The sequence below is a fragment of the Polyodon spathula genome, chromosome 4 (genome assembly GCF_017654505.1).
Source record: "Polyodon spathula isolate WHYD16114869_AA chromosome 4, ASM1765450v1, whole genome shotgun sequence".
In the NCBI taxonomy this organism is placed as follows: Eukaryota; Metazoa; Chordata; class Actinopteri; order Acipenseriformes; family Polyodontidae; genus Polyodon; species Polyodon spathula.
The window spans coordinates 31,281,611-31,304,993 of NC_054537.1; the positions used below are offsets into that span (position 1 = coordinate 31,281,611).

At 41.1% G+C, this 23,383-nt stretch overlaps 2 protein-coding genes across 4 annotated transcripts in view; both read left to right on the plus strand.

Moving 5' to 3' along the window:
- Positions 1-17,566, plus strand: part of LOC121314419 (nucleolar protein 4-like) — an 88,159-nt gene extending 70,593 nt beyond the window's left edge. For 2 of the 3 annotated variants that reach the window (XM_041247677.1, XM_041247679.1), the window contains 2 exons: positions 4,169-4,349; positions 15,322-17,566. In XM_041247677.1, coding sequence (XP_041103611.1) covers positions 4,169-4,349; positions 15,322-15,515 — 375 coding nt within the window. In that variant the 3' untranslated portion in view covers positions 15,516-17,566. The remainder of the gene's footprint in view (positions 1-4,168; positions 4,350-15,321) is intronic. The other variant, XM_041247678.1, reaches the window with a different exon arrangement.
- A 4,782-nt stretch (positions 17,567-22,348) lies between these two features.
- LOC121313919 (60S ribosomal protein L7a-like) lies at positions 22,349-23,155 on the plus strand. Its single transcript, XM_041246699.1, has one exon. It carries the CDS (start codon positions 22,349-22,351, stop codon positions 23,153-23,155), a length of 807 nt encoding a protein of 268 aa, XP_041102633.1.
- Positions 23,156-23,383: the final 228 nt, after the last annotated feature.

Below are 23,383 nucleotides of genomic sequence, written 5' to 3' on the forward strand. Positions count from 1 at the left end.
CCTCTCCCCCCTTTTTCATAGCTGGCAGCTCCCTCTGATGGGGCTCCGGCCACACTGACCCCTGCGGCCAAGCGACCCCAGGCGATGCAGAGCAGCTGGCAACCGCAGGCGATGTGGAGCTAGAGGCAGCCCCATGCGATGCAGAGCGACAGGCAGCCCCAGGCGATGCGGAGTGACAGGCAGCCCAAGGTGATGCGGCGCAACAGGCAATCCCAGGCGATCCCAGGCAGGCATCCTTGGGCAAAGCGTGGCAGGAATCCTTGGGCGAAGCGTGGGAGGCATCCTTGGGCGAAGCGAGGCAGGCATCCTTGGACGAAGCAAGGCAGGCATCCTTGGGCGAAGCGTGGCAGGCATCCTTGGACGAAGCGTGGCAGGCATCCTTGGGCGAAGTGAGGCAGGCATCTTTGGGCAAAGCAAGGCAGGCATCCTTGGGCGAAGCGAGGCAGGGAGTCAGGACAAGCTGGGTTGCGGGTTTTGGTCCTCTTCTCAGCCAGTGCAGCCGGGCGGTTCTTCCCCATGCTTTCCTCAACAGCCTGTGCAAGGGCTGCTGAGGACGCCCGCATCTAGTCCTGGTCCTTCTGGTAAAGGGAGAGGCAGCTCCTGCTCCTCTCCCCCTGATGATAATGGAGGCAGAGGCAGCTCCAGCTCCTCTCCTCGTGATAGTGGGGGAAGTGATACCAGCAGGCATTCATCCTCTGCTGGTGGGGAAAGTGATACCAGCAGGTATTCACCCTCTGCTGGTGGACGGGAACCCAGCAGGCATTCACTCTCTGCTGGTGGACAGGGACCCAGCAGGCATTCACCCTCTGCTGGTGGACAGAGACCCAGCAGGCATTCACCCTCGACTGGTGGACGGGGACCCAGCAGGCATTCACCCTCGACTGGTGGACGGGGACCCAGCAGGAATCACCCTCTGCTGGTGGACAGGGACCCAGCAGGCATTCACCCTCTGCTGGTGGAGGAAGCAGAGGCAGCTCCTGCTGCTCTGCTCCTGCCGGTGCAGGTGGTGGAGGCAGAGGCTGCTCCTGCTGCTCTGCTCCTGCTGATGGAGGTGGCGGAGGTTGGAGCGGCGTGTAGTCTCCTGGCGGCAGAGGTGGGAGCGGCATGTAGTCTACCCTTATTACAGGGGACTGGTGCGGCTTTCCCTCACTTGCAGGGGACTGATGCGGCTCTCCCTCACTTGCAGGGGACTGGTGCGACTCTCCCTCACTTTCAGGGGACTCGTGCGGCTCTCCCTCACTTGCAGGGGACTGGTGCGGCTCTCCTTCACTTGCAGGGGAAGGTGATGGAGGCAGAGGAAGCACCTGCTCCTCTCCTCCAGGTGGTGACAGTAGGGAAAGTGATACCAGCAGGCACTCACCCTCTGCTGGTGGAGATTGGAACAGCTCCCTCTCGGGCTTTGGATCCCCGCAGTCCTCCCGCCTGGGCACTGGAGACCCTGCTACCTGGGCTGCTGTTCTATTTATAACTGCCTCCAGGTAGCAGAGGACCAACTCCACACCTTCCTCCAGGGAGTTTGGCTCTCGTATGCCTCCCATCGCTCCCTGTCCATCAGCCACAGGACTCGGATGGCTATGGGCATGGACAGTTCCTCCAGCTCAGCATTGTCCCGGATCCAGTCCCTAAGCCTGATGGCGTCTTCTGACTTCTCGTTCTTAATTCTCTCCTCTCCCCACCCGTTCTCCACTCACCGAACACACAACCCTGAGTGGGTGAAAACATGCTGCTTTTATGCAGCTGTACCGAGGCTCGACTGCTAATCAATCATTCAATTGGAGTCTCGGTACAACTGCACGTGAATTAATAAAGTGCAATTCCCTGTGCTCACATATTACATTTTACTTGCACGTGAAGTGCTGTGCAATCCTTGTGCCTAAATACACATATACATTTTAAACACTCGTGTTACACAGACCAGTTTATATCCCGTGTACCAATGACTATACACCAACATTTAACACACCACACGCAACATATAACAGAAAATACACACAGGGGCAGGCACTTTGTCACAACTTATTATAACAGAGGGTGGCTCTTGGGCAGTTCAAGTGCGGCTCCCGGTGAAATGCTTGGTGACACACTGTGACAAAGTGCCCGTCCCTGTGTGTAGTTTCTATTATATGTTGCATGTGGTATGTTAAATGTTGGTGTATAGGCATTGGTACACTGGATATAAACGGGTCTGTGTTACACGTGTGTTTAAAAATGTATAATTGTATTTAGGCATGGGATTGTACATCACTTCACGTGTATTTAAACTATTTAATACGTGAGCACGAGCACATAATTAATTCACGTGCTGGGATTCAAGTGGATAATTAATTGGTAATTGAATCCCAGCATAACAGTATATATAGATGCACATTTTACTCACTCAGGGCTTTTTGGGTGTTCAGTAGGTAGGGAACGGCAGAGAGAGGAGGAGAAACCAAGTCGGAGTTTGACTTCAATTGCTATTACGTGCTGGTGGGACCAGCACGATACTTGTTTATTTAAAATCACCGTGTTTGTTAGTGTGTCTATCTGCTCACTGTTTGTTAAGTGTTAGTTCATTTTTGTTTGTCTGTTTATTTTGGCGTAAAGAGCCGTGTCCTGTCTTCTGTTTGTTTAAACCTTTTATTGTCAATAAACCGGCGCAAGCAAGTGTCTTCATCATTTCACTTCATCTGTCCTGTCTCTGTGTATTCATTTCCTGGTTCTGACGTCACCACTCAGCAGTCTTTGTGACACGCACACTTTGGCTCGAATGAACTGAAGAAAGAATAACAAACAAAAATGAAAACAGAGAAAGTAAAAATAAACACAGCAAGTTTATTATTTTTGTTCAATGTATTCATTTGTGTTAATTTCACTGTGCTCACTGTATTCATTGTGTTTCTTTGAGCCTGCATGTTCACTGCAAGGATATGCCGTCATTGTTGACTTTCGACACCGGTCGCTGGAGCATGCATATTTTGATCACCGAGTGAAAGACTGATGTTTAATTGAAAGTACATTTCATAATTTTGAATTAAGTGCTCATTCGTTTCATGGAGACAATGGCATTGAACAAACCCTCCATGAGTAATGAACAAAAGTATGATGCTTTAAACCAGACTGGGAGAAAGGGTTTGCTTTCACTGGAAACAGCGGTAAACCTGTGACTCACCTGCAGCAAATCTCTTACACACTGTAGCCTGATCAAGGCAAACAACATCAAACGTCATTATGAAACAAATCACAACACAGGATCAGACTTAAGGAGAAACACAGTGCCTCTTAAAAGCATGCCTCAGCAGTCATCAGATGCTCATTTCGGCGTTCAGAAAAGAAGATGATTTATCGACTCAAGCAAGTTTTGTATGGCAAGCATGGACTATCACTCGTTATTCAGCTGAATTAATCTTTTTATGAAATTGGAGTGTTGGTGGTAGACTAGCGAATACATGCTTAAATGTTATATAGCTAAAATGTATATTTACATATCTTACGTCTCGTCATAAGCAGGTACTGTAATCACTTTCTAAATAAATACAGTGCATTTCCACCAAGCTCTCAAAAGTATGTAATATACGCAGCAGTCATAAAAAAAAAAAAAAAAAAAGAAAATTATGTGGTATTTTAGGTGAAATCAGTTCAGTTGTTGTATTTATTAATAATAATAAATAATCTTTATTTTTATAACAACTGAGTATATTTTATTTAAAGTGCATAATGCATACAGTATAAACCGAAATAATGGAAAAACACTGGTGTTGCATTTAAAGTTCTATACACTGTAGATCTCCAGTACCATAAAATTGACACAGAAACTGCATAGGCTCTGCAATGTTCTATCCCATGTTTTTGTGTATTTTGCAGCCATCAAGAGATCAGCCATCAAGAGCCCAACAACTACTGTACAGCACAGTTAAACTATTTAAAATGTCTTGCTCGCAAACATTTCAGGTTTTACAGTATGTGTCTTGCGAATCTCGACATTATGGTCATTTTGGCATGCGGCTCGTATGGTCAAGAAGTTTGGCCATCCCTGTATTATAATTTGTTTACTGGTGTTTCACATGTCAAGACTAATGAATATATAGAAAAAAACACTGCCAAAAAGTCAGCATGTTATGATTTTGTTATACTCTGCCGTGCTACAATACATTTTAATAGATGTTTCAATTGTACTTTGTCTTCACAGGATGAAGCTGTTCCAACTGACAAACAGTATAAACAAGAACCCGTCCAGGTCACTTTCCCAGTATCAGCTGTTTCTACTGCACAGGAGGTGTTGTACATCAATGGTAATGGAACCTACAGTTGCCATAGTTACAGCGGGTTAGGGGGAGGACTGCTGAACCTCACTGAAGCTTCTAGCAGTGGTGAGTTCGATTTCAGCATCATGCAGAACCTGCCAGCCTCACTTGAACTTTACACGCTTGAGTTTCAAGGCATTCGGTAACCTTAAACCAGAGAAAACGCATCAGAGAATTTCAGCGCATTTACTTTCAGAAACAGCAAAACTGATTTTATCATGAAATGACAGCTTATCTGAATTACTGATATTTGTACAGAACACTCTGTAGTTGAGGTAGTAGGCAGTCAAGTCAATGGTGGGAGGCAGTGTCAGAGCCCACTGAGAGATGATATGTGTGTGTGTGTGTGTGTGACAGTGGTCTAGAATTGAAAGAGTCATTTTTATTAGTGATTTTTGATTAAAAAAAAGGAACCTACATTTTCTTCAAATCAAAAAATATGACAGAATTATGCTTAAAATCATATTTGTTTCCTGTGCTTACCCAAGGACCTACTGTAAAAGACCTGAAATAAAAGCAACACTAGATCAGACAATTTCTTTGATAAGCATCCAATTTAGTTAAATCAACAGCATGACATTTGTTTTAATAATAAAATCATTACTTTAATTTTCTAATATAAAATGTGCAACAATTTCTGTATATGTACAATGTATGCAATATATATAGTATACTGCCGATCACTGTCTGTTGCAGCCCATTTTATTATTTAATCCTAACTTGAATCTTAATGGTAACTTACTTTGCCTAAAAAAACTGCAGCCTTCTTCAAATTGTAGGAGCATGTCTGTGCTCTATGCAGTACATAGCTTGCATGTTATTTATTGACTGCAGGGTATACACTTAATTTACAGATATCAAATAAAGCACTTGATGCTGGCTGTAAAACCTAATGTTTAAGAATTAAGAATTAAATCTTATTAAAAAAACATATCTATATATATATATATATATATATATATATATATATATATATATATATATATATATATATTGTAAGGTACCAGGGAGGGGGTTAAAATCCTTCCCTGCTAAAAACCTTGTGAGAATGCACATTTGGGTGTTATGGGGTTTAATTGTGTAATTGTTTTAATGATTTAGTTAATCCTCGGCACCTGGTCGTAATTATAAATTAGAGACAGGTGCAGGGTATTTGGGGGAGGCAGCCAGACTGATCAGGGCTGCTGAGTGAAGAGCCCGACTGCGTGTGTGTCCAGTCGTATTGAAGAGAGTGTTGAGAGAAGCCCGTTTGTGTTTTGGTGTTTGTCAGGTAAACGGCTTAGCCGTCCTGTGGTTTAGTGAGGAACCAGTCTATGTTTAGTCAGAGCTCCAAGAGGGAGCTAGGTGTTTGTTTTGTTTTCATTTCTGTGTTTATTAAAAAGTGCGCGTCAGCTCCGTAAAAAATCAATTTTTGTGTCCTGGGTCTATTTTAAAGGGGCAACGAACTCCGTGAGTGCGAGGATCGTTTACATATATATATATATATATATATATATGAATATATATATATATATACACGGATATTATAATGTATATAACGTATAAACATGTATAATATTACAAAATAATATGATGAGATACGATAAGGCTATAAATCTACATTTACTATATTAAATGTTAAACCCTGTGTGTAAACGGCCGATTAGCATTTAAACTATCAATTATCTTTCCAATGAACAGGATTTACTTATAGTCATATTAACAATTAACGTTTACATTTACATAATTTTCACATATAGTATTCGATTGAAGTGGTTTACAATGTATCAAGATACTATAAATGAAACTTCCTAGAATTTAAAAATATAATTTAATGAAACTTAACTTACAGGAATGCAGACTATGCTATGTGCACATACTGTATACTAGGGAGTTATACGAGAGGTGTGTTTTATATCTCGCTATACAAGCGATAACACCAGCCCCTGCTCAGTCATGTGTGTTATACACAGGGTGCGTGTTGTGTTCGTATATTACAGTATTTATATGCTAAAGATCAGATTTTGCAGATAATTTCTCTTGTGGTCAAGGTATGACTACATGCATGAATTGTATATAATTACAACTCTGAAACACCAAATAGAAAAATGCTACTGTTATTTTAAAGCTACACATTACGAGCACTATTGTATAAGAAAACGTGGAAAAACAAACAGTCTATCTCCAGTTATTGATTGATCGATTTGCTTTTAGGAAGTATTTAGTATCCATGCATGACTTTTCGAAAGTCAGACCCAGATAACTTTTTTGTGGGTAGTTCTCTTGCTATCTCATTTCAACCATTATAATGACAGATATTATTGTTGTGTCCTGGAATTTGCGGGATGGTATTCTCTCATGAAATGTATAAAATGCCTTGACTTTTTACACGTAAACAAGTATGACATCATAAATCTTGTAATGTCCACCATTTTAAATTTTTTTTTTTCAGAATTGCATTCCATTCCTGTGGCACAAACAAAACCAAGGGTGTACTTATTCTTATCCTAGATAGGACATTGCAGTTATATTGAAGGGTCTGGGGGTGATCATCAATTTGTATATTTATTGCCCATGTTAAATACTGTTAGTTTTTGGGTCAGTTTACGCCCCTAAGGAATGTTAGGATGTGATTTCAACACCTTAACCTTATCCCCAATTTGGATGTCTATTTTATTTATCTGCAACACTTCACTCATCCTGGGCCCCATGTAACTTTATAAAGGATTTAAACATAGCAGATGTGCATCACCTGAGAAACAACAATGAAAGTGATTTTACATTTTTTTCTGCCAGACACAAGTCTTATTCTCGAATTGTTTGCATTTTTAAATCTCCAAGGCTCATTAATTCTGTGGTGAAAACCGACATCCTTCCATTTGTTCTATCGGACTAGTCTCCAGTGCTCTGTAATTTTACTCCCATTAACTTATGAATAATCTAGAAAGACAAATATTGGAGTTGGATAGGGCTCAGAAGGCAGAATTTTCTGAAGACTGAGCAAAGGAATTGAGGTTGAATTCAATGCTTTGTCTTTAACTAGAGACAAATATATTATGCACCGCACTAAACAAAATTATAATTTTTAGAGGCCAAGTAGATTATTAACCTTGAAGTGTAAGCAGAATGATCCCCTGCTATTAATGCAATCAATACAGAGGAAGATGTTCTGGTTACAAAGCCATACAGTAAATAGGGCCTGTGGAAGGGTTGTGGGCAATTCATTTCTCACAGAGACAGAACTTAATTTGTAATGCCGCTCAGGCGCACTGACTTATTTTTGCCCTCAGGGGACGCTGTTGTCCGTGGCCTGAATACTGGCAACAATAAACAGGACCACTGTGTTACCAATGCTGGTATACAGTCCACTGGACATACAAGTGCTCAAAAATAAAGACAAAAGGTGAAAGAAAAAGGAAAAATAAAACATAAAAACAAAACTACAAATAAAAGTTAATGCACTTGCTGCGTTCCCCCACCGTTGCTACCCATACGGCTTGGGTCATCAGCCTGCGCTTTGCTATTCCCCTACTATACTCTTTGCGGTTTTCCAAAGTTTCCCCGCTATTTACACACATCTCGATTCGGGTACGTAATTACAATTGTTTTCAAGGTTTCTTTTCTTTTGTTCATCTGTCCTCCTCAGTCTTGTTTGTTTTGCCAATCCCTCACAACCAGGGCCATCACAGTGGTTCTTCCTAGATGGGCAGGGCTGAGCAATAACAAAGCACAGTTTATATAGGTCAGGCATCCCCCCCAAGGCCCGCCTCCCGAGCACTCAGCGAGAAGGTGAAAACACACTCTCAACCAACCTCTCTGTGTCATCACCATGATCGACAGGTAGATCTTTCAGGGCTCCCGACCCCTCCCCCACAGGATCATGCATAAGTCAGGTAGCCAGCACTGGTCTCGCCCTGTTACAGGGCCTTTCAAGTATTTTATTAAAATCTTTATAAATATGAAATACAAATTGACCATGACCTGCAAAATTGTCTTAGATAGTTTGAATTTGCCCAAACTGGAGGCTGAACATAGTAAACAGCTTGATGTCCTATAACATTGGATTAACTGAAAAATGCCATTAAGACAGTGCAAAAAGGTAAGGCCCCTGGTCTAGATGCCCTTCCCCCAGAATTATTGTTAGAAATCTGTTGGCCCTTCGATACTGAGTTTTCTAAATTAAGCTATTAATGGACCTTTTTACAGAGATCAAAAAACGACATTGATATCTCTGTTGTTAGTACAGAGCAAAGACCGTCTTCAATGTGCAAGCTATCAGTCTGTATCTCTCATTAATCGCAATGGAAAATTATACGATAAGGTGCTGGCTGAGAGATTAGAGGCTTCTATAAGAAATCTAATTCATTTTGATCAAACTGGTTTTATGAAAGGACGATTGACGTTGAACAGTATTCAGTGTCTGCTTCATGTAATCCATTCGGCTGAACTCACCCTGCAGCTTGTGCAGTTTTTTCTCTTGATGCTGAAAAGGCCTTCGATTGCTTGGAATGGGACTGCCTGTGTTTAGTTTTAGATCACTTCGGGTTTTGCCATGGTTTTGTTAGTATGGTGCAGACTCTGTATAATACCCCTCTTGCTTCAGTGCTGACTGGCAGCAGTCGAGCTCCTCCCTTCAGTTTGGAAAGGGGGACACGGCAAGGATGTCCACTGTCACCCTTATTATCTGCTCTGTCTTTGAAGCCCTTGGCACAGGTTAGCAGACAGAGTAAAGTTATCTCTCCAATTGAAATGAAAGGTTCAGAATATACCATTACTTTATATGCCATTTATATTCTTTTATATACCTCTAACATATCAGAATCTGTCCCCCATGTCTAGACCCTGTTTGATATATTTGGAATGATGTCAGGTTACTAAGTAAACTGGACTAAATCCATTTTGATGCCCTTGAGTGCTGCTGCTGAATACACTACACTGTGCCACCCACTATTGTTCCTATAGAGGGAAGTTTGACTTATTTTGGCATACAGATGCATTCCTCTCCTCACAAATTTGTGGAGGCAACTTTATTACTTTTAAGATGGTCTTGTTTGCAATTCTCTTTCCAAGGTAGGATAGCAATGATTAAAATGAATGTATTACCTTGCATATATTTTTTGTTCTTCATGTTTCCCCTGGCACCCCCTCCCAAATATTTTGATGATACCCATTATATATTTTCCAAATGTATATGGGGAGGCAGACCACCACAAATACGGCTTACAACTCTTCAATTTGCTAAATTATCTGGCGGACTTGACTGTCCCTTCCTAATTTGAAATTATTCTACTGCTCTAGCTTAAAGCATTGAGAACTTGTCTGGATCATGATTCTCATGTTCCTGGTAGCATGTGGAGGATGCATTGATGCTGCCCCATATGCTTCAAGATCTCCCTTTCACTGGAATTAGTTAAACAAACATGGATTTACAATTGTGTCTTATTATAGCTAACTCATTGAGGACGTGGAATAACATTGTAAAATACACGGGTGGCCCTTATACGTTTTACAAATCATTTTCAATTTTCAATCTATGGAGAAAAAAAAAGGATATAAATGTTATAAGCAAAACATCCTGCTCCAGTGGTTCCCAAAAGTCCTTCTCTTCTTTTCCAGTATTAAAGAGATAATGCTGGATGCTATGAACAACGTTAAACGAAGCGGGATACATGCGAAAGTGTTTCAATCCCATTGTCACCACCTGTTTCTTAATCGCTGCAAGTTCTCTTCTCTTTTGAGCAGCTGCATTGCTGTAGTGAGGGATAATTTGTGTCGGTGCAATGCAGGGTAAGTGCAAAACGCTCTCTTATGAAATGTTGGTGAGTTTTTTGGGCAATATACAGAACATTTTCTCAAATAATGTTGAATCCACCTAAAGTATTTAGTCTGGGTTTTTTGTTGTAAAAAAGCTGTAAACCCCATGAGCCCAGGTGTGCTTGTGATTTTCCTTTAGAGCACAATCTGAAATCTTGTTCTAAAGAAAGCTGGAATATCAATTGGCACACAAGACAAGACTTTTTTTAGTACGTTTAGAAATCTTTCACATTTTATTCTTTTGTAGTTGTTAGGAATTCATGAAATGGTTTGGAATACACATGTTTAAAGTACTGCTGTAATAAAAACAAAGTATACTTGCATAGCTACAGACAACATGACAATAACATTTAGCAAATATCAGTACAGTTGGTGCTGCTCTATTGGGACGCCTCAGCAGATTTAAAAATACCCAGAAAAACAGCTGTCCAAATTAAACGAGAGGCATTTGTGCCAACTGTACTACCTTTAGTTTTAGTATTTAAATATGTGCCTTTTTCATTAAAAGAAAAAAGAAAGATAATCGCTTGAAAACCTGTCAAATTGTATTTTGCAATTCATGGGGTGTTTAAAAAAATGATATGTAAGATAGCCCCAAGTGTGTAGCTGTATTAATTAGTAATTATGTTCTGAAACGTAGGATTAGCACATCAGAAAGGACATACTCCGCTTGGTATTGTGATTGTGAAATCTAATTGTAAAATCTGTAATAGCTGTGCTATAGTTTCCGTATGAAGAATATTTACTTTGTAGTTTTTCACCAGACCAAATGTTTTGTGCCAGCCAGTCAGTGCCTCTTCTACTATCCGTTTGGAAATTTATTTATAGATACTCTAAGAAGATATGAAACAAAAAAATAGAACAAATTTACTTAATCAAATCAACTTAAAATAAATATAATATGGTGTGAAAGTGTGGCTTGCAGTGGTGACGTCAGACCAGAAACACAGACTCCAAACAGTGAGGAATGGCGGGGCAAACAGAGACGCTATGGCGTCCAGCGTTTTATTAAATAATAAACAAAAGATTTAAACAAACACAAAACAAAATGGCACAAGGGCCAAACAAACAAACAATAAACAAATAGTATGCTGGTTACGAAACCATTGTTTTTTTCTTTTTTACACAGACTTATATCTCTCCTCTGACACTCAACTTTGAGCGCAGATAGCTGCAGGCTTTTATATTCTGGCCGAGGGGTTAACTAGCTATTAATTAATTACCTTATTACCCCTCGGCCATAGTCTGCACGAGATTAAATAGGATGCGTGACTGTCAGCTGGTTAAATAACCAGTAGCTGATCAATCACGCATCCTCACAAGGTACTTAAAAATAAAAACAATAACCTGGCACACGGCGTGTCTCACGTCCAGCCAAACAATACATAATAATAATACAAATAATAATATCGGATGGCTTTCGTGGTCTCATTAACACATAAATCATAATACGAAACAATAGTTAACAAAGGCTGGGGCACTCGGCCACACGTGGGTAAAGGGGGTACATATTGATTTATCTACATACCTGTAAAGCACACTATAGTTTTCTTTTATGCTGTACATGCTAAAATTAAGTAACATTTCTTCAATTTCACAGGCTTTTTATACCTGAAGGTTACAAATATACCTATACTTTTTTTTAAAAACACCTAAAAAAAAAAGATTTCCATTACATGAGAGTAGATGTTGAACTTCATGCTGATTTGAACCGGTTCTCGCCAAGATAAACACCAACTACGACGTAGCTTTGCAGTAAACTAATGTGATCCATCTGCATCTCCATCCATTTGCATTGCTTTCCATCTGATGATGTAGATATCCTTCTGTCTGGTGTTGATTGCTGGTGTAATGCTGGCTCCAGGGATCAGCTCATTTTGCCTCCCCAGCGCATCAGTACACACAACGGCTGCGATGCTGGCTCCGGGGATCAACCCAGTGCGGTCTCCCCAGCGCATCAGCATGACAACCGTCTGGATTGAACTAAGTAGGGTACATCTCTGGGGTCTTCAAGTGGGCACCTTCCATCCTCTGTGTTTCGTTGACTAGCCCACGACACCTCAAGAGGGCTCAACAGTGATTCTGGCATCCCAGCATCACCCCCCCCCCCCCCCCCCCCCCCCCCCCCCCCCCCCCCCCACTCAGCTCAGCCCAGCTTACTTACCTGTACATCAGCATTGCTTTCTTTCTATTGTGCTTGAGATCCCCATCCAGAATTCTTGCCTTGTATGTTTAATAGGAAAATAGGATGAAACTGACCAATGCTTGTAGAATCCTTTTCATTTGGTATAAAGACTTGTCGCCATGCTCTTGGTACAACCTGTTTGTTGTAACTGACACAGAAGAATGAAATGTGCTAAATTCACTTTGCTCAACAAGCAGGAGTCACATTACCAGGAGTTACACAGTTTAAGATGATGGAAGATTTCTCCTTCATGCCAAATTACAATTTAAGTTCTAAACAGCAGCAGTATGTGGAAACATAGCTGGTGTTCATGCAAACATTTTAGCTTAAAACATTTTATCCGTAACTTAGTTATTTGTTGTAATTGTAGTTCAGCAACTGCTGAGACTTAGTAAAACCTTATGTATTAATGCATGTATTTTACATTATATATAAAAAACACACTGATATTTTAGGAATGACAAAGCTTTGGGGGGACATTTGTGGCCATTATGCGCCGGCACGGAAAACATGCCCTGCTTTGTGTTCTGAACAGGCTCTGGTGTTGTACTGCATGAATAGGACAAGCCCCTGAAATCCGTTGGAGTGGCAGATTACCTCTGGCACTCAAAACAGCATGTGTTTTCTGCAAGACAGCGCAAGGGGACAGATCTGTAGCCTCATACGTTCAAAAGGCCAGACTTACTAAGCTTCGTTTCATACCACTGGAGAGCAATATTGGAAACCTATTCATCTCCCAGAAACTGATTTAGTTCTTTTATATGACATAAATAATAGTCTGTTTCATGGATGACAATTAACTGGTTTTTGTTTTGTTTTTAAGCGACACGTTTGGCAATGTTGAAAAGCTTGGGGGTGGTATGCATTAGTATCAGAAGTGGGAGAGGAGCAGAGCCTTGGGTGCACAGGGATAATGGAAAGTAGAACCCCTCTACTGTCACAAAATCTACATTCAGCTTTTTCTTGTTCACTTATAGGCTACTAATTACTCAGCATCCTTTCAATACAGAGCTGTCCCCACTAATTAAATTAAAATGCAATTGTAGTTTTGGTGCTTAGATCACTGTCACTTTCTTTTCTGAAAGCAATACATTTTCAATGAACCAAGCAGCAGCATACTACATACAAAGGTTTTGATGCTGCTACACAATTATAATATATTGTAGACCCTGATATTGATGTGATACAGCCATCTGGAATACATACTTTACTATACTGTTTAACTATTCTTATTTAACTATATATTATACAAATGCAAAAGTATAGGGTGCTGTGTGAGGTACAAGCTGATTTTTACCCACTCAGGGTGAGTGGAGTGGATATCACCTTTTATCGCACAGCACCCTATACAATAATCTAAATATACTGCACCTTTCCTGTAAATAAATAACTATGAGTCTTGTTGCCTATAAGCCAGTTGCAGCTGTTCATACTTTAGGTTTTTCATGAACTATTTTATTTTTTAATCCTATTATGATGTAAAGATATTTAGTTTAATTTCCAGAGTGGTCGTAGAAATATACCTATTGTATGGTACATGGAACTGAAGCACAAACTGCTGAATTCCATGGGTGACAAATGAGTGACTGGCTGAGCTAGGGTCAATAACCAAGATCCCCTTTGCCCTTTAGTTCCACTAAAGCCCAGCTTCCAGACAAAGTGTTTCCTCAGGTAGGCTAGATGTTTCCATGTTTCCAGAAACAAGGAATGCTGTTTCCCAGATTAGACCAGGGTTCTACTTTGAGAAATATTTTCAAGAAATATTTTTCCTTTAGCCAATCATGAGTCATCAGAAGATGACATGCCTCATTTAAAAGATTACGGTACACTCCTCTCTCCTCAAGATTTACTCATTTGTCCACACGACTATTCCTGTGCTTTCCCCTTCTTCTACAAAGTTTTAGTGCAATTATAAGTGCAGCACCATTAAGTACTAAGGCTTTCCTCCATTTATTTATTTATTGTTTTATTATTTGGAATTGACAATTGTTTTTAACCCCATTTTTCTCCAAATTTGAAATGCCCGCTTTTTTGTTTTTTAAGTCTGGCTCATTCCTGCAACCCCCGCCCTGACTCTGGGCAGGCACCCAGCCAGTCTACAGGGGTCGCTGGTGCGCGGTGAGCCGAGTACACCCTGCCTGACCTAAGCCCTCCCCACCCCAGGTGGCACGTGGGCAATTATGCGCCGCCCCCTGGGAACTCCTGTCCCTGTCCGGCAGTGATCTCCAGCCTATAGGGCACATCCTGCACTCCATGCAGAGCACCTTTACCAGATGCGCCACTTGGGAGCCCTTTCCTCCATTTTTAGAGCGTGTAGCAGGAATGATCACGTGCTGCTTGAAAAAGTTTCCTAACAATGTTTCTGGAAACATGTTTCCATGCGTTTGCTGGGAGTGACAGAGCATAGGCTGTGCACATGGGGGTGCACATGTGTGTATCTGTGTGTGTGTGTGTCTGTTAGTGAGTTTGATGGCTGGTGGTCATCTTGGTGAAGGGGCAGCCTAGAACCAAGATGGCCACTGTTTGCACAGCCACATGGTTGTTGATTGTTGTTAATTAAGTAATTGTGTGAATGAGAGAAGTGTGGAATGTGGCCAGGTGATGATTGATTGCATGATTAATTGTCAATCAACCCCTGGACATATGGTCTAAAAGGAGTCAAAGGATGAGTGTTTGTTGTAAAGGAGAGTTGAGTTGAGTTTTCAGTGGAGTGTTAGAGAAAGAGAGAAAAAAGTAAGAAAAGCACTGGGATAGCCAGAGCTTGGTGTGTTTATTTTGAGTTTTGTGTTTTATTCAAACTGTTTATTTGTTCCTGTGTTTTGTTTGTTTGTTTTTTAACTATTAAAAGTGTGTGTAAAGCGCTTAAACTGCAAATCCTTGTCTGGGTCTAACATTTCAAAGGGGGCAGACCAGTCTTGCCTGGGACTCTACATCACACTGGGCCACACTTAATTCACATTTTCAATTGTTATATTATTTATTACTCACTCCTCCAACTTAAACTGTATTTTGAAGTACCCTTTGTTCTAAATGCAATTTCTATCTGCTTTATTTTTACAGGACCTACTGATCTCAGCATGAAGAGACCATTAGTGCCAAGCTCAGGCTCCTCAAGTAGTTCTGCTTCACGGCCCCAGCTAAACTCCACTGAAATCAATGCGGTCAGGCAGCTTATCGCGGGATACAGAGAGTCGGCAGCGTTCCTCCTCCGCTCAGCAGATGAACTGGAAAACCTGATCTTACAACAGAACTGACCTCTGAACGACACCATGCCTAAAGAGAGGGTTTCCGCTCAAGACTTTCCTATTTTGTTCTTGCTTCCTTTTGGTTGCACTTTTTATGATTGTAAAAGCCCCTTTGTTTTTAACTGCCAAAACAACACCGTAGTACGCAGTACTCCTGGAACAGCGTCACACAACAGTGGCTGCTTCGAAGCCTTGACCTTGGGTATTTCACACGGTACCTCATTGCTTAGTCAAGTGCTTTTCCTCCTGTGTCAACCAAACAAAAAAACAAACAAAAATACTGCAATGGATTTTTTGTTATTGCTGTCAAGTGAGTGAGGAAAGAATTAAGACAATGTGAAGTACAAAAAAGGTTTGATATGCACGTGCAATATTATTGATTGGTGCTACTGACTGTTTTCTTAGACTTTGAACTGAATTTTTCTTTGAATATCAGTGTGTTTTTTTTTTTTTTTTTTTAAGACATTCTACAGTAGCGATAATGTGGGACCAGCTATGTGAAAATCAATCATTTACTTAACCCTTTAAAGGCCAGACATTTTGGATGTTCCTTTTAAAGTATTAATTCGTTTAAACATAATATGGAGTCCATTGTCAAATAAACACTTAGTAGCACTTACAAACCATAGCAAAAAAACAGTGACAGAAATGTTAAAGCCCAGAAACATCAAACATAATCTTGAAATACAGAATAGCACAAATATAAAAGCACATCATCAATCTGGGTCCTGGATTTCAAAACGGAGAGTGTTATTGTAACTAACAATAAAAGAAGGATGCAAATAAATGAACAAACTGTACTGTAATGCTGTTACATTCTGACATTGTCAATATGATTGCGGCCCTTAAAGGGTTAACAGCTTCTAGATGAACATTCCATGTCCCGATCCTGTGTTTCTAGATGGCCGTTCCACAATCCTGTGTTTCTAGATGACCGTTCCACAATCCTGTGTTTCTAGATGACCGTTCCACAATCCTGTGTTTCTAGATGAACATTCCATGATCCTATGTTTCAGTCCGTGGCAACGTAAGGGTAGAAAGGACAGACTGCTGTCAATCAGATAAGTGTGGTACAAAGGGAATTGTTTAAATGTTACTTTCTGATGGATAAAGGTTATTGGTAATTAGACTCTGCTATTGAAACTATACTACAGGTATGTAAGCCATATAGAAGAGTCCAGACAATACACTATCCATGCTGTGATAATTTGCAGCTAGGAAAGGCTATATACACTGTAGGTAATAACAAAGTAAAGCAATGGCTATTCTACAAGTACAGAATCTGAGCTAGCTCTGTGGTTCCTGCTGCTTTGTTGTTATTGTTATTATTATTATTATTATTATTTCCTTTTCAGTTTATTTTACTTGTGGGATGTATATCGAATGTTGCAAGGTTGCAAGTGACAATCTGAAATCTTTGCACTCTTCTGTATATTTTTCAATTACAAACTGCGGTTGAATTGAGGCTATTTAGTTCTTAAGTAATTTATATATCGTTTCCATGCTAAATTCGGCACAAACCTGTTGCAGCTGAATGCAGTTCTCACAGTTTTTGTAGTTGTACTTTATGGTCTGTAACATATTTTTATACTGTTGAGTATATAGATGTTTGGTTTGATTTCAGTAAAAAGATTTATTATACGTGTTGTGAAAATATTTTCGGTTTAGCTTTTTGTGATAAAAAAAAACACCCTTGAGATTCTTACATTTTTACAGTGATATAGCTTAACAGATTGGTTCTATGTGCATACGAAATCTGCCTTATTACATGTCAAATCCTATTTAATTTTTTTTTTTTTAAACTGTTATGATGGCAGTTCATATAAATATAAATAAATATGTTATTACTGTTTCTGTTTAATAACTGACTATGATTGTGACCAAGTAATGTGCACTTTCTATTGTAATTGTGGACATATTCATGCATTTTCTAGTATTTCTTACGCTTGTTGCTTAAAGTAAACTAAATGCAAATTTTTGTGATACTGTTGGTGAATTGTGAAAAGTCAAATCAATGAGATACATGTGGTTGAATTTTCAATAAATATAATTTAAAGAAATTGGTTCTCGCAACAGATAATTGAAGTTGGGAGCAAGCTGTCAAGCTGTCTTAACCTCTGTTTAAAAGGACCAGCCCCCAGCCTTCTATGAGAAACTGAGACACAGCACACATGGTTGAGATTTTTAAGTATGAATGCATTTAACCATATCTGATCCATTATCAATAAAACATGTAGTGGCACTTACAAATCATAGCAAAAGACAGTGACGAAAATGGTGAAGCCCAGAAACATCAAACATAATCTTGAATCTTCAAAATAACACAAATATAAAATCACAAAATGGAGAGTGTTATGATAACTAACAGTAAAACAAGGAAGCAAATAAATTAACAATGACGGATGGATTCAGGGCAACCTAAAGTTAATTTCACACAGAACTTTTTTCCGCTTCTTGTTTCTCTAAATCTTTCTGCCACAATCTGTCTTACCAGGTTTAATTTCCCTTTTTTAAAAGAGTACATCGGGTTCTTGCATGACCACAGGGCCCTAGATTTATGTCTCACCTGAAGTACCGAATATTCTTATTAAAATACTCCTGGCACATTGGTTAAAATAGGGACCAAAGGGTAGAACACCTCCAACTGGGCCCCCAACACCACTCCCTGCCTAGTAAGGTGAGGTAAATGAGGTACTGCAGGTCACAGGCTGCTGAACTAAAGAATGTATTAAAATATAATGCAAACGAAGTTCATATTTCTACTGTTACTCTTGTCTTCTTTTGTCAACTAAAATAAATATTGGTGAGGGTATAAATAGTCATGATGTTGACACTGAATTACTTTGATCCTTTAAGACCCAACTTGACAAAGTTTTGAAATCTGCACTTTTGAGCTTCTAGGAACCAAACAGCACACATGGGCCGAATGGCCTCTTCTCATTTGTACAGTTTATTCTGTTTTTATTTTGGGTGGTTCTGCTGTAGGTATTTTGATAGTTTATTAATAGAAATGGGTGACCCGGAATTGTTAGTGTTCTTCAGAAATGGTAAGAGCTATCTCTCATAACAAATATTTTCTTCAATTGTAAAGCACATTGTGTCTTTAGCTCAGTGCATTTAAACAGTGGAATTGTCCATAGTTTTGGAACCCAGATGATCCAAAGCTTTGAACTAGATGTTCCTAATTTAAAAAGCTTGTGAACTGCATGCTTTGTTTCCTAACTGATTACCAGTAGCAATAAGGATTGAAGTGCCCTTGTAAAACAAAATCAGCAGATGTATATAAATATTACGGCAATTTTCAACCCAGAAAAATAAACTAGTTGACTTAATAAACTGGTTGACTTTGACTAGGCTAAGTTTGAAGAATATGATGGAAAAATGAAAAAAACGCAATAACTGAAAATCAAAAAACATTAGTGGCAATTGGGTAAGATACATATTTTTGAATCCTTTACATTCTACCTTTATGTAAACACTATCCTCCTGTGTTAAACCATTGCATTGCAAGTGTCAATCCAATTGATTCAGTTGCATCTTGTGTGTTGCTTGATTGCTAATCAGGTGTTACCAGATGGTAACACTAACTTCATCAATGGATATTTCCAAACAAAATATAATACATTCCTTCGGTATAATACATATTTATCTTGAAAATATAGATGAATTTGCAATCTCAGTATATACTACCAAAAAATCACTCATTGAAAAAATAACACCATCACTATAAAGAAGACAACATTTCAGGCATTACCCTACTCCATATATAGACTATAATAAATGTAAATGTTTTTTTTTTATTTACTTTTTTTATTCTTCTTATATTATTATTATTCTTAATAATAATAATAATAATAATAATAATAATAATAATATAATAATAATAATAATAATAATAATAATAATAAAATGATCTATCAAATTGATAACAACAACTAACTCACTTCTGGATATACCAATCACAGGATATATCAATCTGGGTTTCCTTTCAATTTGAAGACAACCGCCAACCAATACTTTTGGGATATGCTTGTCTTAGGTAGGTATTCGCTGATCACTTTATGTCAGAGCTGCCGATAGGCCCCTCCGTGGAGTGACGTCCTCGGTCCTGCCTGCCGAGGGAATAAGTAGTTGTTCTACAGAGCTCACTTCCTCTTTTGCCTCTCACTGACGTAATGTATGCTTTTGTGTCACTAACCAGTATGTTTTTCAAAAAGAGCAGTGGCTCCATTTTGAGTGTCTTTTTCCTTCTTCTTACAGTCTGCTTTGCTTGTGTCAAAGTCCGTCTTTTTTTGGCTGTCTGTTGTATGAGTGTGACTGCCTGTGCAGTACTGGTGTGTGCGTGTGTTGTCTTTCAGCAGACACCTTCAGGGAGAACACCGTTCCTCCGCCGGGGCTCGGATTGCCACCCCGTCATTGAGTAACTCTGCCGGCTGTCGTCCACCCAGCTTGGGCAAAAAAACCCCACAAAAACAGTCAATCAGTCAGCCATGTGTTCCTCCATCGGGGCTGTGCTTTAGCCTGCCCCGCCGTCGAGTAGACCTTGTTGGCTGCTTCGGCCTACCCACCTCGGTGCTGTGGGCCTTCAAAAAATGTAATAGTGTGTTCTCCCTTCTGATCTGTTCTTTTTTTGGCCTGTGTGTCTCCCCTGGTGCATGCTGCATGCTGAACAGGTGGCTGACTACATGAGGTTAGGGTAGGCACCACTGCATTAGCTACCTCTGGTGCTTCAGTACCTCTTTGCACGCTCAGCCCTTGGTACTTCAGTGCCTCGGTGTGCACGGTGCTCAGTGCTCTGTGCACATGGTGCTCAGTGCCCTCAGTGCTTGGTGCATGCTACACTCGGTGTGCTTGGTGCACATGCCGTTTGGGTGCCTTGGTGCTTGGTGCACTCAATGAGCACAGTGCTCAATGTGCACACCGCTTCAATGACTCAGCAAGCATAGTGCCTCACTGCTGGGGTAACGGGGTGCTCTTTGTGCATGTGGTGCTCAGTGCACACAATATTCGGTGTACTCAGTGCACATGGCATTCGGTGCCTTGCACCTGAGCCACGCCTGTCCATGTTCAGGACGAAGGCTGTGACTCCTTACCCTCAGTCCTTCCCAGCGTTCTCCAATTTCATAGAGGAGGTATGCTCCTCCTGGGACTGTCTGGCGTCAGCACCCAGTATGTTGAAGCAAGCGGCCCTGCTTCCTTCTTTAGAGGGCGTGGACAAGCTTGGCAATGCAGGGTCATAAGTCACCTGTGCTTCAGCTGCATAAGCCCGCTTCAAATCCCTCTGCGCATGGATCTCCTCATTCATGCACCCTCTGGCACCAAGAACCAGGTAGACTCCAGCTGTGGGTCTGGCCCCTGAATGGGATCATCTGTCCACCTTAGGGCTCTCAGATGTGGTCGTTAGTACACTGTAGAATGCTAGAGCTTCCACCACAAGAGCATTATATGATTACAAATGGATTACAAATGGTATTTCCAGAAGTGACCCTATCTACTTCCACACAGAAATTATTTTACAGTTTCTGCAAGATCTGCTAGAGGCAGGCAGTTCCCCCTCTACAGTGAAAGTATACTTGGCAGTTATATGTGCATGCCACATCCCTATAGACTCAGTTTCTCCGGGAGCCCATATTCTGACGACTCAATTTCTAAAGGGTGCTCAGCGACTGTGTCCTCTTAGAAGGGACACCCTCCCCGAGTGGAGTCTAGACGTGGTACTGGAGGCTCTCATTAAGGCCCCGTTTGAGCCTATACATTCCATAGAGCTGAAATATCTCTCTATGAAGTCAGCCTTTTTATTGGCCATCACCTCTGCTAAGCGGATCAGTGAGCTGCAGGCTCTGTCTGTGCACAGTTCCTATATATGCGTCTGAGATAAAGGAAACAGGCTATTGTTGTGCACGAACCCTGCAATCCTACCCAAGGTGATTATGCTTTCCACTTGAACCAGTCAGAATAGAGGCTTTCCAAACCCCCTCCCTTTGATTCAGAGGAGGATAGGAAACTGAATTTTCTCTGCATGGTGAGGGCATTGAAAGAGTATATGGCTAGGTCGAAGCCGCTGCGTCAATCTGACCAGCTCTTCATTTGCTATGGTGAAGGGACCCTAGGGCAAGTCCTCTCGAAACAGCAACTGGCCCACTGGATTGTGGATACAGTATCAACTGCTTATAACAAGGCTGGCCTACCCCTACCAGAGAGGGTGGTTGCGCATTCTACTAGAGGGGTGGCCAAGTCATAGGCGTTCTTTCGAAGTGCCTCATTGACTGACATTTGTACTGTGGCTAGCTGGGCTACTTCGCATACATTCACCAGGTTCTGCCGAATCAGTGTGGCAGATCCCTCTATGCCTTCATTAGGCACAAGGGTCCTTGAGGGTGCACGTGTGCTCCACCAACACTAGTTGGCGGTAGCGAGACGTCCCTTGTATGCTGTCCACTCAAGCTCCATTGCAATGACTCCGGTATACTTTCCCTAAAGTATTGGTTGGTGGTCGTCGTCAAATTGAAAGAGAAGGTTAGGTTACTTACCGTAATCCTGGTTCCATGAAAGAGAAGACGACCACCAAACCAAGGTCACATCACTCACATTTGTGGGTTTGATGCAAAAGAGGAAGTGGGCTCTACAGAGCAACTACTTATTCCCTCGGCAGGCGGGACAAAGGACGTCATTCCACGGACGGGCCTATCGGCAGCTCTGACATAAAACGCTCAGCGAATACCTACCTAAGGCAGACATATCCCAAAAGTATTGGTTGGTGGTCTTTCTGGGAATCAGGGTTACGGTAAGTAACCTAACATTTTGCTACTTTAATAAGATGCAAAAGTATGAGAACTAAAACTATGAAACTTGAGAAACTTGAGAAACTGCAGGACTTTGATGAGTTTTGGATAATTCAAAATGATTCTTCAAAGAGACTTGCCTCTTTCGTCTTGAAAAAGCATGCTGCCAAGAAAGTCGTCAACCCCCTGTTCGAGAAGAGACCCAAGAACTATGGCACTGGCCCAGGATATCCAGCCCAATCTGATCTGACACGCTTTGTGAAATGGCCTTGCCACATCCGGCTGCAGCATCAGAAAGCCATCCTGTACAAAAGGCTGAAGGTATCACCTTCAATCAACCAGTTCACCTCGGCTCTGGCCCGCCAAACCGCAACCCAGTTCTTAAAGCTGACCTTCAAGTACGGGTCAGAGACCAAGCATAAAAGAAGCAGAGGCTGCTGGCTTGTGAGAGGAGATACCCCTACCAAGAGACTCAGAGCAGGTGTGAACACTGTCACCATTCTGGTGGAGAGCAAGAAGGCTCAGCTGGTTGTCATTGCCCAAGACGTGGATCCCATTAAGCTGGTTGTGTTCCTGCCTGCACTGTGCCATAAGATGGGCGTTCCATACTGCATTGTCAAGGGCAAGGCTAGGCTGGACCGTCTGCTTCACAGGAAGACCTGCACGTCCTTTGCCTTCACACAGATCAACCCTGAGGATAAGGTAGCTCTGGCTAAGCTGGTGGAAGCTGTCAAGACCAAGTACAATGACATATATGATGAGATTAGCCGTCACTGGGGAGGAAACGTCATGGGCCCGAAATCCACAGCCCGTGTCGCCAAGCTGGAAAAAGCAAAGGCCAAGGAACTGACAACCAAGCTTTGTTAAATATTCCAAGCTTGTATTTACCTGTTCTGTACATAAAAATAGAAATCTCAGAAAAAAAAAAAAAAAAAAAAAAACTACTGGGAGGTCACACTTTACTGAGCTCCTCAATAGTATATTTAAAAAAAATCCCAATTATTTAAAAAAGGATGGTCTCTTTGACTGTGGAGTCATGTTCAGGGCCCTGGTCCAGTCCCGGGTTAAGTTAGAGCACGTCTACGAGGAGTCTGC